At 40.9% G+C, this 16,425-nt stretch overlaps 2 protein-coding genes across 8 annotated transcripts in view; one reads left to right on the top strand and one right to left on the bottom strand.

Moving 5' to 3' along the window:
- SYN3 (synapsin III) overlaps window positions 1-16,425 on the top strand; it is a 194,138-nt gene that overhangs the window by 49,107 nt on the left and 128,606 nt on the right. For all 4 annotated transcript variants that reach the window (XM_083700465.1, XM_083700464.1, XM_083700466.1 and 1 more), the window contains one exon: window positions 4-93. In XM_083700465.1, the coding sequence (XP_083556591.1) occupies window positions 4-93 (90 nt within the window). The remainder of the gene's footprint in view (window positions 1-3; window positions 94-16,425) is intronic.
- Window positions 2,663-16,425, bottom strand: part of TIMP3 (TIMP metallopeptidase inhibitor 3) — a 47,096-nt gene continuing 33,333 nt past the window's right edge. Inside the window, exons 2-7 of one of the 4 annotated variants that reach the window (XR_014555655.1) lie at window positions 14,600-14,682; window positions 10,059-10,170; window positions 9,130-9,251; window positions 6,319-7,850; window positions 3,636-6,277; window positions 2,663-3,455 (exon numbers count right to left, since the gene is read on the bottom strand). Coding sequence is in view for 1 of the 4 variants with exons in the window: in XM_083700974.1 (XP_083557100.1) it covers window positions 7,653-7,850; window positions 9,130-9,251; window positions 10,059-10,170; window positions 14,600-14,682 (515 nt within the window). In the remaining 3 variants the exon portion in view is untranslated. Of the gene's footprint in view, window positions 7,851-9,129; window positions 9,252-10,058; window positions 10,171-14,599; window positions 14,683-16,425 lie in introns of all 4 variants that reach the window. The other 3 variants (XR_014555653.1, XR_014555654.1, XM_083700974.1) reach the window with 3 other exon arrangements.

Below are 16,425 nucleotides of genomic sequence, written 5' to 3'. Positions count from 1 at the left end.
TAGTTCTCTCAGCTAATTAAAATCTTCAACTCTCTGGGTCCTGAGAAGTTCCCTCTTGTGGAGCAAACCTTCTTTCCAAGCCATAAACAGATGGTAAGTACCTTGGGTTTATTTTCTTCGATGGTGTGCTATGATATATAGAGAATGGGACTGTGACTCTGGAGAGAACAAGAAAACTATTCTGTGGGCCCTTCCAGACTAATGTTTTATTACGGGTGTACTCCACAACATGTTCTTGAGACAAGAAGAGTGGATTTGTGGTGAATTTATTCCACTTTAGTGTTTTTGTGTGTGATGGTTCCCTGATGCCACCACGTTATTGCTGTCCAGAGGGGCTATACTGCCACAAAAGTGGTGCAAAAATAAACTGGAGCATTTGTGGCATAAAAAGCTGTGGAATTTCAGCAGGAATTTACGTAAAATGCACTGATTAGAAATAATGCAGTGTGGCCGCCCCAGAACTTTTGTAGGCACAAACAGGATTGAACGCGGGTTCACAAATGACTATCCTAATAGCATCACGAACCCAAATCATAACGAATGCACAATAAAAAGCATGTCTGGAGGGGCCCAGTGACACCTAACAGAAAAGCAGCAGTGATGTGATGACATTTTTTAAAAGTCCCATTCCCATTTTCCCCCTGGTTCTGGGAAGAGGACGTTAGAAAAGTGAAGTAATATTTGACTGATGCATAAAGATTTATGGATCTTGACAGTAATTGGTTCATACAAGGATGGAGGGCTGGATTTAGGTTTGATGAGGTCCTAAGCTACTGAAGGTAATGGGGCCCTTTATATGTCCAGCTGTCCTTTATCAACAACAAATTGTCACTGTTTTTTGTGTTTAATATATGCTATATGGTAATTTATGGACCTAATAGGTATCTAAAGCCATTTGCACATAACAAATAGGAGCCTACACAACACAAAATACTTTTGCTGTATGTAGGTTTTATTTGTTTTTTATCTATATTTTGGAAATGTACATCCAGTGGTTATTTTTCCTTTAATTTTTTGGGGGCCCCCAAGAGAGTGGGGTCCTAAGCTATAGCTTGTTTAGTTTATACTGTACGTAAATCCAGCACTACAAGGATGCATTCCATATGTATCTTTTTGTGTCTTCAAGTTTGCCAGTATTGATGGGTGTGACATTGTGTCTGTCAACAGATATGCCCATCCCATTTAGTCAGTTTTACACCTTCAGGCTTGGTGCCTTGAAGGCTATTCCTTCCTCATGTGTGCAGTGTTCATGATGGCTGCTGGTGCCCCAGTCCTGATGACCATGCTTCCTTATCATACTTGTGCAGTAACATTCAAAAACCCCAGTTTGAACCAGCTTGTTTCTAGTAATGTAACAAATGCTGTATAATACTTAACTGTAAATAAAACCTCTAAGTGGTTGTTTAATTATAATACTGTGTATGGGCCTAAAACATCTGTGTTTGTAGAATTATAAGCAGCCAGGGCTGAGGCATCAAGAGTTGCTGATAATTTATGAGGTGTAAGGAGAGCAGAGGGGGAACCCTCTTGCATGAGAAGAAGTGAGGATGCTACTATTCAAAGTGTGAGTGCCATAATCTCCCTTGGATCTGAGCTGCTGCAGGAGAGGACACTGTACTAGATTACTCCAGCTGCTCTCTGTGAAGGATTCTCATTCTATTCCCTTGCATCATTGGGTAGGGCTGAGATAGACAGAGTTGCTACCAGTCAGTGTGGATTCTGAGCTGGATGGACTGATTGTCTGACTTGGTATAGAATTTCAGCTTATCATGTAACTAGAGTTTTGTTTTGCACTTGTTAATCTTCTGAACTCTGTTCGCAGTTCAAGATGGATAAAGCAGAACCTCACAAATGGCGCGCCATATATTGTTTTGATTACTGGATACAGTTTTGAAAGTAGCAAAATGAACTTGAACTAATGTAAATGAATGCAAATCTTCCTTGCGTTTGCACATGGCCAGTGATCCCCATATGATCATTATCTTCTCCTCCAAATAAAAAATAAAAATCAATTTTCACGCATAATAATTATGAGAAAGCTATGTGACCAACACACGCTAGATTTTGTTCCTAGCTTTGGCACAGAGAAAGAGGAAATGAGAATTCCCAGGGATGACGCAGAAGTCAAAGTGGGAATTCTAAGGAATTAGGAATAAGACCCATTGAAAGCTGTGGAGCTTAAGGTCATGTTCACATTAGTGGCTTAAAATGCAGCAAGGTTGTTTTTCCGCACTGGGTTTCAAGCCACATTTGTATAGTGTTGTTCACATCAGAGTGGGGGCAGGGATGTCTTCATTCAATATACATTACCTTTTTGGTTTTTCCGCCCCCTGCAACCCACACCCCAGAACTCTATTTATGAAGCTGTATTCTGTGTATGCACACTTATCTGCAAAGGCACGATGGCTGTCTTAAATGCACACACTATTCTTAAGCATTAAGTGAATGTGGCTTAGGTTTTCTAGTTGGATTGAAGCCGGTTTGAGAAAAAGCACATCAAACAGAAGTATTTGTAAAGGATCAATATGGTTGCGGAGTAAGTGGTAATGTGAGCATACCCTAAGTGTCTGAAAAACATGAGTCATCAGCATTCTGCCACCAACCAACAATAGCCAGTCAGATAGCTCAAAACTGTCAACCATATTAAAGAAGGGAAAATGTCTGTGATAGAAATAAAACACTTTATTGTTTTAGAATAAAAGGACACTATAAAAAGTGAACATTATTACCTTAAAAGACAATATACATTCATTGAATATAAAATTTATAAATAACAAAAACAAGGAGGAAAACTGTAAACAGTGCTACAAAACTAAGCAAAAATTACATTCCTTCTGGGGAGACGTTTTCTCCCAGACTGATAGTAATGGAGAAGATAAAAGAATGCAGATTTACAGCCCAACCCAGTGCCTGTATGTTCACAAGAGAGCCCCACTAAGTTTGATGAGACATACTAAGACTGCAGAAGGCTGCAATCCTGTGCATACTTGCCTGGGAGTAAGTTCCATTGAACTCAGTGGGGTTCCTTTATTCGGAAAGGCATAGGATTAAGCTTTCTTTGAAATGAATAAGGGTTCTTCATTGGGCTTGCACAGACCTACATCTCAAAACCTCTGGAATCAATGGAACGGTGCCAGTTGACTTCAACAGGTATGGCTCAGGCCCATGCACCAAGTGCAAAGCACAGCTTAATAGCTATAATGCTGAGAAGCCAGTGTGGTGGATAGAGAGTTGCACTTGGGTCAGGGTTACCTGTTTCAAGTCCCGCTCTTGTCCTGGCAACCGGTAAAATGGGAATGATGGCAAGGGTTGTTGTGCAAGGGAATGAAGCAAAGATTATAAAGCAGTTTGCAATTTTGTTTTATTTTTAATGATTTATAAAAAATTTGTTAGCAGTAGCAGACAGTAGGATGGGGCAGCGGTGCTTACCTGACTTCCTGGCAGAAGAGTCATTACTGCTTACCCGGATAAAGGGTGGGAAAGCCAAGGTAGCAGGGGAGTTTGATGCTGTTCAGATGCAGCAAATATGGCGCTCCTGCCAGTGCATTTGCACAGCACCAAGCTTCCCCCCTACCCCGTTGCCCCCCCTCCCTCCCAGTAAGCAGCAGCAACTACCCCACCCCAACATCCACTACTGATTATTAGTAACACTAAAAAATGCGGAGATCTCCCAAAAGAAATGTATTTTTTGCTGGGTTCTTCCCCCTCAATCTTTATCCTCCATTTGACTCCTTATTAAAACAAAACAAAACCCCAAACAACCCTCTTTGATGGCTTGATTATCAGCGTGGTGAAAGGTTGTTCTCTTCTGCCCTTGCCTTCTTAGCTGTGTTGCATGCCCTCCAACAACTCTTTACTTTCTGTAATGTACAATGGAAATCTGTATACGATAAGAACGTACTTTTCCCCCCGATGGGTGGCCTGTTTGTTTTTTTGTTTGTTTTCCTACAAAGCACACACATATATTATAGCCTGTATAAAGACACATACCTTCTTGGCAATTAAAGAGATTTCTACAATAGCTTGATAGCAGAGCTGTAAAGTCTCAGCTATGATCTTAAAATTCTACAGTCAGTGAAAATAATACAAATGCGGAGCTGCCATTCAGTGGAAATACAGATCACATTTTTTAACAACCCAGTCAACAGGAAGCTGCTTCCCCTTCTTGCCTTTCAAGATCTGAATTCATGTTAGGTTTATCTCAGAAACAACCCAAACTGAACTTAGGCCACCTTATCTCCAGCAAGCTGATAAATAACAACCACTGCTAGAAACACTGAAATACTCTCCCTACCCACATCAGTCATAACACTGGCTTCACTGAATTTGGCCTGCTGCAACTTAAGCTAGACTTGTTGACTTCCATTTCAGAAGGGTGAAGGCTTGGTAAAGATAGGATTAACTCAAGTCTCAATATGATTTTATGTGGCCTTGGCAATTTTTCAAGATCTGATTTATAGGTACGTAGACAGGTCTGGAGGGTGCATCCTACTGGCTATGAATGAGCTACTGTCCTCAAACCTTATGTGGGACAGCGAATCTGCGCAGAGGTTTTGACAAGTTCAAAGCATTAAAACACTTCTCATATGTCTTCGCATATTGTAGTGAAGTGCACTATTTTGTGCCCATACAATCCTCTGTATGACATTAAAGAAAAGCTGTATTATCAGTGCCCACTGTGCAGCTTTTAATTTCCAAAGTATGGAGAGGGATCCACCCCTGTGGTTCAATACTAAAATGGATACACCTTTAGAACAATGGCATTGATTTTGGCTAGATTAGAAGTATGTTAGTGCTGCAGTTATCACCATTGTAGCTCTTCAGAAGTATCAGTTCAAGAACGCTTCTGCTGCCAATAGCTCTGTGAAAGTGTCAGCAATTCCATCACAATGATGGCTTTAAATAAGTGCCCTAAAGGGTCGATATTTCCTCCCTGGAAACCAGTACGAAACCAGGCACACGGAGTCCTATCTAACAATTGGCAAAACTTGCTCTTTCTCACTTCTTGCTATGGATGCCCGCTCGTTGTACAAAAAGCCCAGCTCCAGACAGGGGTGGACTTTGGTCATCTTTCATAATATGGCACCCTGTGTGAGCCCAAAATTTAGCACCCTTAAATGGATCTTCTCAATTTTGCACCCCCTCAGCTCAGCACCCTACGTGGGGAACTGTCAGCACCGCCCTAAATCCAGCACTGCCTCAGGGCCCAACTCTGCTGCCAGAGGGAACACTGGATGAACTTTGCTACTGGCCTAGTGTAGCAAGCAAGAACATAGGGTGCAGTCTTGAGATTAGGACGAATATGCACAACCAGCAGACCACGTGATAAAACCACTTCAGTCTACAGACTACGGATTGCATGACGGAATGCTCCCTCGTGTTAAAATAACTTCCTACAGAAAAATAAGACATCAGCAAAAAGGGGCCTAGCTTAGATTTCTCTGGTATATGCTGGTTTTCTGTGTACAGTACAGGGATTATGAACCCCAGGTCATGACTCTCGTGGTTGTGGGAGCTCCAATGCACACATGAAGCTCTCCCTGCCTGTAAGAAGGTAGCTAGGCACATGCTTAAGTTGATCGCTTTCCAGCTTATGGCAGCTCTGTTTTCTACACTGGAATGAATTGAAGACAGATAGCAAATTAAGACACACACAAAAACAACTTTTAAAAAGTACTGTAAAGAAAACTTGTGTTCATTGTCAATATTTCACCCCATTCCACAACCTCTGCAAAGTATATAGTTGCCCATCCCATCAGTAACCTTGCTTCTTGACAACATTATAATGTAAAATACTTTTATTACAATATTTTTATATTATACTTTTTCATAATAAAAACAAACAAATTACCAAGTCCACAGTGAAGGTGGGACAACCTCCTCCTTCATCCCTATTGCCAGAAGGTTTACTGAGCCCACAAGCAAAGCTCTGCTTAATCATAGCCAGCAAGGTAATACATCACTAAAATGTTCCTTTAGGCTACAATCCTATACATATTTACCTAGGAGTAAGTCCCACTGAACTCAACGGGACATACTTCTGTGAAGACATGCATAGGATTGCATTGCAAGAAAGTGATTTCTAGAGCCTTAAGAAATTCTGTACTTCCTAAGTATTTCTCTGGTAGCACAGATGGGTGTGTTATATACCTATCTAGCGTATTTTTCTGGGTACTATGCAGACTGATGCAGATCATTTCAGAGGAGGAAAAAGAATGACCAAGGAGTGTTTCTCCGCATAGAATTCATATGGCAATGTGGTAGTGTGAAAAGACTCCTGTGTAGTATAATCGCCACACAATGAAAAGTCCTAGAAACAGAATTGTTTTTCACTTTGATTAACCAGGGCACTTTCCCAAGACTGCTTTGTTAATGACTGGTGAAGAGGAGAAAACATAGTGACTTTTCAGTCTTCAAATAGCTGTGTGCGTTGGCCCTTATTGCAGCTAAAAGGAGAGGAGGGAAGCACATAGCATGGGGAATAAACACCCATTATTGTCACTACTGCAGAAACACCGGAAAGTCAACCTCTTTAGTTTTAAACAAAAAAATAAAATAGTATCCAGTGACTTGGAATGTGAAGATTCAAACTTGTCATTGCTTATAGCATGAAACAATTCCATGTCCTGTCAAAAATAGCTTATATCATCATATCTATATACATTTCCATTCAACAAAACAGTGTTTTGGCATCTAATTTCTTAATGCCAATAGCCTTAATTAGATTACTTTTTTTCCTTTTCTCCAGACTTCCCTTTGCCTCTCTTTCCAAGTATCTTTGTTTAAGTGTATTTATTTGTTTTATTTTGTATTGATACGTTTGCATGTATTAGGGGTTTATGTTGAAAAGGCCTCTTGGAAGCCTGGCTAAAAACCCCAAAATGCCTGGTGTTGATTTGGTTCTGAACTTGTTTGCTCCGTACTTAGAAGAGGGATTCGCTCCCATTAATTGGTGTTTATTTTTAAAAGCTGTTATTTATGCTCTTGCACAACCCAGAACTACAATGGAGCTTTTACATTCACATTTCAAACGAGACAGGCATTTTGATGTAGTGCTTTTAATGCACATGACAGCTGAATCCCCCCAGTGCTCCATCCAGTTCAAACATCATCACTTTCTTTTCATCCATCCGGTGTGTGGCTTAAATTTGCTCACATTGTTAATCCTAACTGGTTGCATTATTTATTTATTTTTAAAAAGAGTATCTACATGGTCTGAGGATTGAATGTGTAAGTGAATGGGGAGGGGGCTGGAATTGTGATACAATACCCATCTGGGAAATTTTTGAGATTTTTGTTTTCCTACAAAAATATAGATTATATTGCTATATAGAGAGTGATACATAACTGAGAGCCAAAGCTCCCTTATTTATCTGGTGTGCAAACAGAAGTTCCCAGATAAATCACTTCTGACCAAAAATGGGTGACAGCAATTGTGTTGTTGTTTTTAAGTGATTTAAAACAAAAACAAAAAAAAGATATTCAGTTAAGACAGCATAGATTTTAAAAAACAAACAAACACCAAAGTTCGAAGTGCTAAAATTCGCAAGAAACAGGCACTAATATCATGGTTGTCATCATGATCTGATATGAGTTAGTGTCCAAAGAATGCTCAGCCGCATGGGAGGGAAGGAACAAAGAAAAGGGGGTGTTCAGGGGTCTGTGGCATTGATGGTAGTTTTATCAGGAGGTGCCCATCCTCTGTACCAGCTGCAGTAGCCCTCCTTCTGCTTGATGCAGGCATAATGCTTTGACTGGTACCCTGGCTGGCCGAAGCTGGAAAGCATGTCTGTCCACAGGCACTCATTCTTGGAGGTCACAAAGCACGGAAGGTAGTAGCAGGGCTTAATCTGTAGTTTCAAAAAGAAAACAAGTGATGGGGGTTGGCTAAAATGGTTTAAGAAGAGTCAGGCGCTTTGCAGCTTTTTCTCTTAACGTTGCATTGCTATACTTGCCCACTCAGAATTAAACCCCATTTGAGTTTGATTTGATTTACTGCCTGGTAAGTCCTGTGCCTGGGGACGCGGGTGGCGCTGTGGGTTAAACCACAGAGCCTAGGACTTGCCGATCAGAAGGTCGGCGGTTCGAATCCCCGCAATGGGGTGAGCTCCCGTTGCTCAGTTCAGTCTCTGCTCCTGCCAACCTAGCAGTTTGAAAGCACGTCAAGTGCAAGTAGATAAATAGGTACCACTCCAGCAGGAAAGTGCTGCTCTGGTTCGCCAGAAGTGGCTTAGTCATGCTGGCCACATGACCCGGAAGCTGTACACCGGCTCCCTCAGCCAATAAAGCGAGATGAGCGCCACAACCCCAGAGTCGGCCACGACTGCACCTAATGGTCAGGGGTCCCTTTACCTTTACTTAAGTCCTGTGCCTATATTAGTTTGTTTTGTTTCCTTTGAAAAGTAGCACGTCGATATGGAAACCTCTGAGTTCAGATCATCAGTTGCAGGGAAATTCAACCAAATTGTAAAGCTGAAAAGTATATTTCTAGTATTTTTGTAATGAGCCGGTCCAAAAATCATATTCTTGAACTTGACCTGTGCCTTGATTAATGGAACTACCCTAAGCCCCTGTCCCTGGCAGGGAACCTCAGGGAGCCAAATACAGCCCTCCCAGCCTCTCTATTGGGCCCTCAGGACTCTTCCCAGGCAACATCCTATCCTCATCCAAATCCCTCACTATCCCTGCTGTGCACTGTCCTTGAACATTTCTGTGTGGCTGGAATGTGTCCATGGACTCTGATAATACCTCTTGCTTGCTTGCCTGGATTGAAGATACCATGAAATGTGTATGTAGAAACTAGTCTGCTGATAATATAAAATTTACATTTGTTGCACCACTCAGTTTTGCTGCTGGTCCCACCTACTACTGGTATGTGGCCCCCAGAAGATTGCCCAGAAGGGAATCTGGCCCTTTGGTTCCTTACTTCTGCTTAAGCCTGTGGGAGATGCATGCTGTGTGACTGAGCTCCTAGCCCTTGCAGAGCTTTCATTTTGCTCTTTTCTTCCCAGATTTTCACAGGGAATAAAATTCCAAAGTTCCCCTTCTATTGCCTCTCCCTTCCCAGTCCATCCCCAATATATGAAGTTGTTGACAACTCAAGGAGTGGTCACCGTAGACAGCACACACCTTGCAGCCACAACCGAGGTGGTAACGATGGTTGAGTCCTTTGCGCTGGGAGAGAGTCAGTCGATCCCACTTCTCATTCAGGTTACACAGTCCTGTGTAAACCTTTCCATCATAAACTCGGCCTAGAAAATAAAACTGCAAATGAGCCATTCAAGTGTAAATAATTTGTTAAATTCCCAGATGTGGAAAATATCCGTAGTGCCAGTATTTCTGCAGTTTGGAAGTTGATACCAGCTACAAAAGTCCCTCCCACATGCAAGGAATTAGCAACAGCATGGCTACCTTTTGAAATATAGTAAGGAACTGTATCCTACTATGTCATGCCTGCTTATTTTCATGCAGGGCTTGTGTCTTCAACACCTATATAATTAGCACTGAGAAGATGAGGTGGGTGGGAGGAATTCCCTAGGCAATTATGCTAATCTGAATATGACTGTAAAAAATTCAATTTCACATGTGTCCTGTCTAAATATTGCCCAATATTTCCAATTCTGAATGATGGTAGATTAAGAAAAGAATACCAGTTAGTAGAAGACCTGAATTTGGTATTCATCAAGATTGAAAATTCTTTTTTAAAAAAAAAAATAGCTCTCAAAGTTCAACTGGAAAATGTTCAGAATAAAATTGACTTTGAATTTTGAAATGTTGATAATACCCAAATTTGTGTGAATTTTCATTAATAAGATACAGTCTTCTACAATGTAAAACTAACAGCCACTTCTCCTGCACCTCTTCCAGTCAGACGACACCTGATTGGCACAGATAATTTTGGAAGCAGAGTTAAATCAAAACTTTAGTTTTTGAGACTTGTGGGTTAAATACTTGTAATCCACATCCACTAGCACTAAGCTGCAACTCCTCTAAAAATACAGTTGAAACAAATACACCCTGCAAGCAAGCTGTGACAGACAACTCTGCTATTTCTTTACCTGTAATCAAATACTGGTACTTGTTGACCTCCAGCTTGACCCCGCAAAGGCTTTCAGAGGCCTCTGTGTAGATATATTGAACATGTGGCATCTTGTCAAAACCCCTGTACATCTTTAAAAAGGAGAGAGAGAGAGAGAGAGAGAGAGAGAGAGAGAGAATTTTTAATAAAATATCATGCAACCAAAAAATAACTGAGCTTGGAATTTCTTAGCTCTGAGTATTCAAACAGCTAACTCCAGGATGGCAACCCTGTATTTCATTTTAATATGTTGCAGTACATTTTCTAGCATGGTGGTCCCAGGAAATTTGGCAGATGGTGGGTTTGTACAGCATCAAGCATAAGTGTGTGTACTCAATGGACCACTAATATTAGAGCACAGTAATGTCCCTTTTCCATTACTGAATGACTTCCTCAGCTCCAGAAGTTAAAAACTATATTATAATGTATGCCCCTCATGTTTCCAGATGTTTGTGCCTCTTACAGAACTACAGCTCCCAAAGTTGCTGGGAAGGGAGCACTTATGATAGTTAACTGGTTCTGGTTTGGGATAGTAATGTAAGGCATGCTGAAACTCTTTTTCAGAGATGGATGGGCATGTTTTGCTACCTTGTACAATGAACAAGGGCAGCCTGTGGAAACAAGGAAAGTCTCCTGAAAAGAAAGCTCTAATCATTGGGGTTTTTTTTGTTCTTAAAAACACACACAGAATATCCTGCAGCTTTTATTAGTTCAGGGCACAATCCCGTGGGATCTTTCATAACCTGCACCCACTCCAACACAGGAGTAATTCTGAATAGTTTTTTGGTTTTGTCAAGAAGGTGGCATTACTACTCTTAGAATCTTTCTGTCTCCACAGTCCTGTATTTTAGGAAATGAATGTTAGAGAACAAAGTATTAATGAGCATTGCCTGGTAGCGCCTGCTAGAACAGCACCAGTTCCCACTGACTCAGCATTCCGTTAAGCAATCCTCCATTCCTGGGGATTAGGTGAGACTGTGCAGGAAAAATCTACGTACAAATCAATAGGTCCATCTCATTTTACAGTGGCCTTAAGACGGATGTCACGAGACAGAATGGTTGCTGCCACTTCATGAGTTTTAATTCATGGTTTAAATACTAACTGCTTTCCCTTACAGCTATAAAAACTTTCCTATCCTCTGCCTTAGAATGGGCTGGAGTGAAGATATTGGCAGCTGCATGTGCTGTGTGCCTTTCAATTTGAGTAGAGACGCCAACAGTGTCAGTAGTAATGCTGACCTCCTTTGTTGCACGGTCAGCTACAGTACTTTTGGAAAATTCCCAGAACACGCTACCTTTATATTCCCAAGCAATAACAAAACATCATGGACTGAAGCCGTATCAGAAATATTCTCTTTAGTTCTCTTTAGTATGCAGTTGGGAAAGAAAATAATATTTCATAACACAAACTCAAAAGGTTTACTCATGCAACTGTACAGTTTCAACATATAGTTAAACCGTGGAATACATTGTAATGTAATGAGGTCCACTAACTGGGACAGCTTTACAAGAGGTTTAGATAAATTTATGGAGGATAAAGCTCACCATGAAATCTGTCAGGCCCAAATTGGAATCTACAGTTATGTAGATTCTAACAGCTAAATTTGTTAAAGCAACTATGCCACTGCTTTCATATTTTCTATTTGCTCGGTAAGGCTAAGTAGGTTGAAGTCAACCATAGCCCAGTCTCCTATATTTATCAGCAAATCTCTGTGTCTGGATGAGTACAAGTCATTGTGTCCTGTAGCCAGATAGTGGCAAAATGTCTCATTCTCACAGCATACAGGGAATTGAATCTTCCTCAGTAAAAGTTAGAGGAGAGCAGAATTCTGGGAATAATCTCACACATCACTTCTCTGAACATGATCATGTGGGAGAAACAATCCTTAGCTGACCAAAAAGTTTCACCACTGGATTCACCTGGCAGATTTTAGGTTTGGCACAGGGATGTGTCCAAACCCTTGGGATCCAATCTATTTACACCTTGTGGTGCTTTATATTACCAGATCAATCTCTGCTTTATAGGAATTCACCACAGCCTACGTTTTAACACATGGGTTGGGCTGCCAAAACCTCTAGCTTGCTCCTATGTAGCCTGTACAAAAGTTATTGATGTAATTTGCCTCTACTCAAATAAATGCAGACCCTAGCTGTTATCAACCACTGTCATAAGCACAATACCCACAAGCGATTTGATTTTTTAAGAAAGAATGACCAATGGAGCTACACAGCTTTAAATAAAGTAAGGGAAACTGAGATTTCAAGCAAAAATTCCACTCCAGGGAAGGAGGTGTGTCGAGGTTGGTTTTGGCAGCAAGTATAGTTTGAGATGGCTTTGTTGCTGCACAGCTTTTATACTTAGCTGGATGATTCCTTATAAAGAGAATTACTGTTATTAGGAAGCAGGCAAGTGGTTGTTTTTCTAAACCATTGCTTTGTCTAATATGTTTCAGATTTCTGCAAGCACTGCCAGAGTCTCTATTTGTTCCTTTTTTCTCCCTCTTCTAAAGATATTTTAACCAGTCTTATGACTGAGATGTTGCAGCCAAGAAAAACAAACCAGAGCAGATTTTTAACATTACATAACAAGAGGTCAGTTGGCAAAGGAATGTCCAGAGCAACAGGTTTAAGGAAAAGCTGCTCATGGCTAGAACGTTCAGGAGAGAGCGCAAGTGAAGGCAATGAGGCCGCTTTTATTTCTCCCTCCCTCTCTCTCCACAGTCAGCAGGCAAAATCCAACCAGGCTCAAAGGATCCAAGAATTAGTTGCCCCTATATAATTATCAGATATGTCACTGCCTTGCTTGAGCTCACTCTGGGGGATATGGGCATTTATTGGCACTGTCAGCTAAGAAAGCAAGAGATTTGGAGTTCATGATCTTGAACGGATATTTCATGTGGCAAAGTAACATGTGGAGGGGGGGCAAGTCAGGTGGCTGTGTCAAGATGCATCTCCATTTCAAACAAATATCTGGAAAATGAGGAAAAAAGGCCCTTATGCTGCAATGGCCGCTTACCCGGTCCAAGGGTAGGCTGCACTTGCAACCCAGCAGCACAGTGGCTCCTTCCTCCCCCCAGACCCATGCAATGTTTGTTTTGGACACTGGTCCCTTCCCCTGTTTGCCGTGGTGCTCTCTGGGTTCCCACAGGACCCAGGTTTGAATTTGCACTAATCCATGGCCACTTGGGAGGTGGGGCCAGGGAGTAGATCTGGCTGCTGAAGTTTTCTCTCTGGTCCACTCCCAGGGCATTTAAATAGGCTGGTGCTGCTCTCAGTCAGAACAGGATGTGGGAAACCAAGGTTCAGCTCCTGCCTCAGCCTTGAAACTCACTGGGTGACCTTGGACCAGTCTCAGCCTCACCTACTTCACAGGGTTGATGTGAGGATAAAATGGAGAGGGGGGCAACCTTGAGCTCCTTGGAGGAAGGTGGGATATAAATGGGATAACAATAATACTCACAACTGCCTCAACAGTAGTGACTCCCCAACTCTGGGATGTCCTCACCTCTCAGGTACAATCAAGCACCAACACTGATGGCATTTCGACATCAGGTCACCAGGCATTTGATAAAGTTGTGTCCCTCACTTGGCTGATGCAGTTATTTGTTTGTTTGTTTACATAGTTATAGCATACTGTTGGTTTTTACATTAAGTTGTATTGAAATGAAATATTGTTTTCTTGTAATTTAATGTTGTTTCTTGTTCTGAAACTGGGTGAAGAATTAGTAACAGGCTATAAATAGTCTAAATAAATATTGGCATGATCACACAACTGGTTTCCTACATAAAAAGGTGACGTGCATGAACTGTTTTCATGGTATGCCCTGGCTGCAGACTGAAATGGTCTCTAAACTAGGTTGTCAGAGTGACAACTACCCCTCCTGCATAGGGAGCAGCAACCCACAACTGAGAGAAAGCCCAGAAGGCAAATAATATTCTGTTCTGTAGCACCTGGAGTAGAATGGGAAGTTATTTCTAAGGACTGTCGCACATGCATGTGTCAGCTTTGTGTTTTGAGAGGCTGTGGGCCAAACTATTGTGAGACACTATTCACACAATTAACAATAGCAGGTATGTGTTCATGGTGAGTGGGACTATTTGCACCAGGACCCGCAGGGTAGGTAGGCTTTAACCCTTTGCTATCTCACTGAAGCCCCAGGCCACATCCACCCACCCTCGACAACACAAGCTATTTGCACTGGAAAAAGAGCTCCCATTCACACCAAAGGAAGATTTTATTCCAGTGCTAATAGGGTAAAATAAGTAGGAAAATATGCATTTTGAGAAGCAACACATTTAAAAGGACTGGGAAAATTTGCATGTTCTATAAAAAAATAATTAGCAAATTGATGCTAACAAATTTATGAGTTCACATATATCAAACTGGTTCAAAACTAGACCAATCCATTCATCCGTAGTTAGCATATCATGGAGTTTCATGAGATCTATTCTCAGATAATGGCATTTCTACCACAATTTGAAATGTTTTACTGTATCAATTCAGTATGATTGTGTACATACCTTCATTTGTTTGACAGTATATTGCATCGTCCCAAAAGGTCCATCCTTCATAAGCTTCTTGCCCACTACCTTGGCTCGGATGACTGTAATGAAAAGAGAAGGTTCTATGAACAACGCTGGCACCAGGTCAATAGCATCTCTGGCCTCTAGTTCAGCACTGAAGACAGTATGTATCAACAAAATGTATCAACTGTCCCAGAGTTGTCTCATATTTATTTAATTTCTATGCAAACTTAGACTTTTAGCATAGTGGCACCAGTATTTTGGAACACTGTTCCTATTGAAATCGTACAGGCCCCTACAATTTAATATTTCATCAGCTTCTGAAAACATTTGTGTTTCACCAGGTATTTTTATGTAATTAATTTAATTCAGTGTTGGTCTTTTGTTCTGTATTTTATTATTTTATAATCTTACAATGTTTAAAAGATTTACAGAACACTGCCATGATATTTTCTTACAAGTTGGTGATTTATAAATGTTCTTAGAAACAACCAACCAAAACTGTTTAATGAATAACATAAGCTGGGAAGATTTCTCTCTCTCTCTCCCTCTCTTGCTTGCGCTCTCTCTCTCTCTCTCTCTCTCTCCCCCTCTCTCTCTCTCTCTCTCGTGTGTGTGTGTCCAAGTGCATAATTCTACTTTTGCTACATACATGTCAGATATCAAAGGAAATTTGAAAATTATCATTAACAGCCAAGTTTCCAGGGTGTGGTTTTTACGATTACTTAGCTTACACTTGAAATAGAGAAAATTCCTTGCAGAAGTTTTCCCCTCTACTATGTGGCTATACTGTTCCATTGGTAGTGCTAGAGAGCCATACTCCCAGTAAATGGATATGCTAAGATGGACTCACCCCAAATACCATAGATGTCTTGAATCAGCATGTTTTATTGATCCCTTCCCTCAACAGGTCTCGTCTGCCAAGCACCTTTAACAAGTTTCGTTCACAGACCAGTGAGAGGCAGACTTGACTCTGCTGATGAGATGGGATAGGAAACCATTTACTGCTGGAGAAGGGAGAGAATTTATTTCTTAAACAGGAAGATGGCCCACTAAGGCCTGCTACTTTGAAATAAGTGTGTTGGCTTTTATCAAACAAATTCTGTAAATTAAGATTTGTCACCTAATTTCACCTAAAGTCAGATTGAAAGGTTCCTTCTAAGCCAGGACATCTGAGGAGTTTTAGTGAGTTTCTAGACTAGTAGAATTTCTCAGAGAGGGATGCACATTCTGTAATTTCAAATTCCTTGTGCAAATACAGATAAGCCAAAGCCACAATATATATGCAAGGGTGAGGGCAGGATAGGGGCCAAATTAGACTACTTCTCTGTAACTTTAATAAAGGGTAACAAAATGCTTTTACAATTTCTCCTTTCCTGCGAATATTATCTTCAGATTCCATCAGTCATGGGTGAATTGTACTGACCCAGATTTTAATTGTTCATAAATATTTACCCAAGGGAAGCAAGGAATATGATTAGAATTTGCTTTGGCTCAAATGCAGGCTTTTGACCTTTTCCTTTAAAAAGAGGGATAATGGTGAAGTTTATTTACTAAAGGAGACATTCACCCGATTGCCTAGGGCTTCTGTAAAGTCCACATACCTCTGAACATGACACAAATTCATTTTTCCGTGCCAAAGTGACTGTAAGCAATATATACACAGCCTAAAACAAAAGGCAAGCTTTTATATTTAATTTAGTGACAGCTTTGAAGCAAAATAACCTGCCTTATGAAACAGCTACTGTCATCTTTATTCTTCCTGACCTAAGAAATGAGTTTGCAGCATTATCTAGGAAATCAACTATGGCCCAATATGAATC

This window comes from Podarcis gaigeae, assembly GCF_964106915.1.
Source record: "Podarcis gaigeae genome assembly, chromosome: 10".
Lineage (NCBI taxonomy): Eukaryota > Metazoa > Chordata > Lepidosauria > Squamata > Lacertidae > Podarcis > Podarcis gaigeae.
Note: the sequence above shows the minus strand (reverse complement) of the source record. Positions and strands in the feature narration are given on the sequence as shown.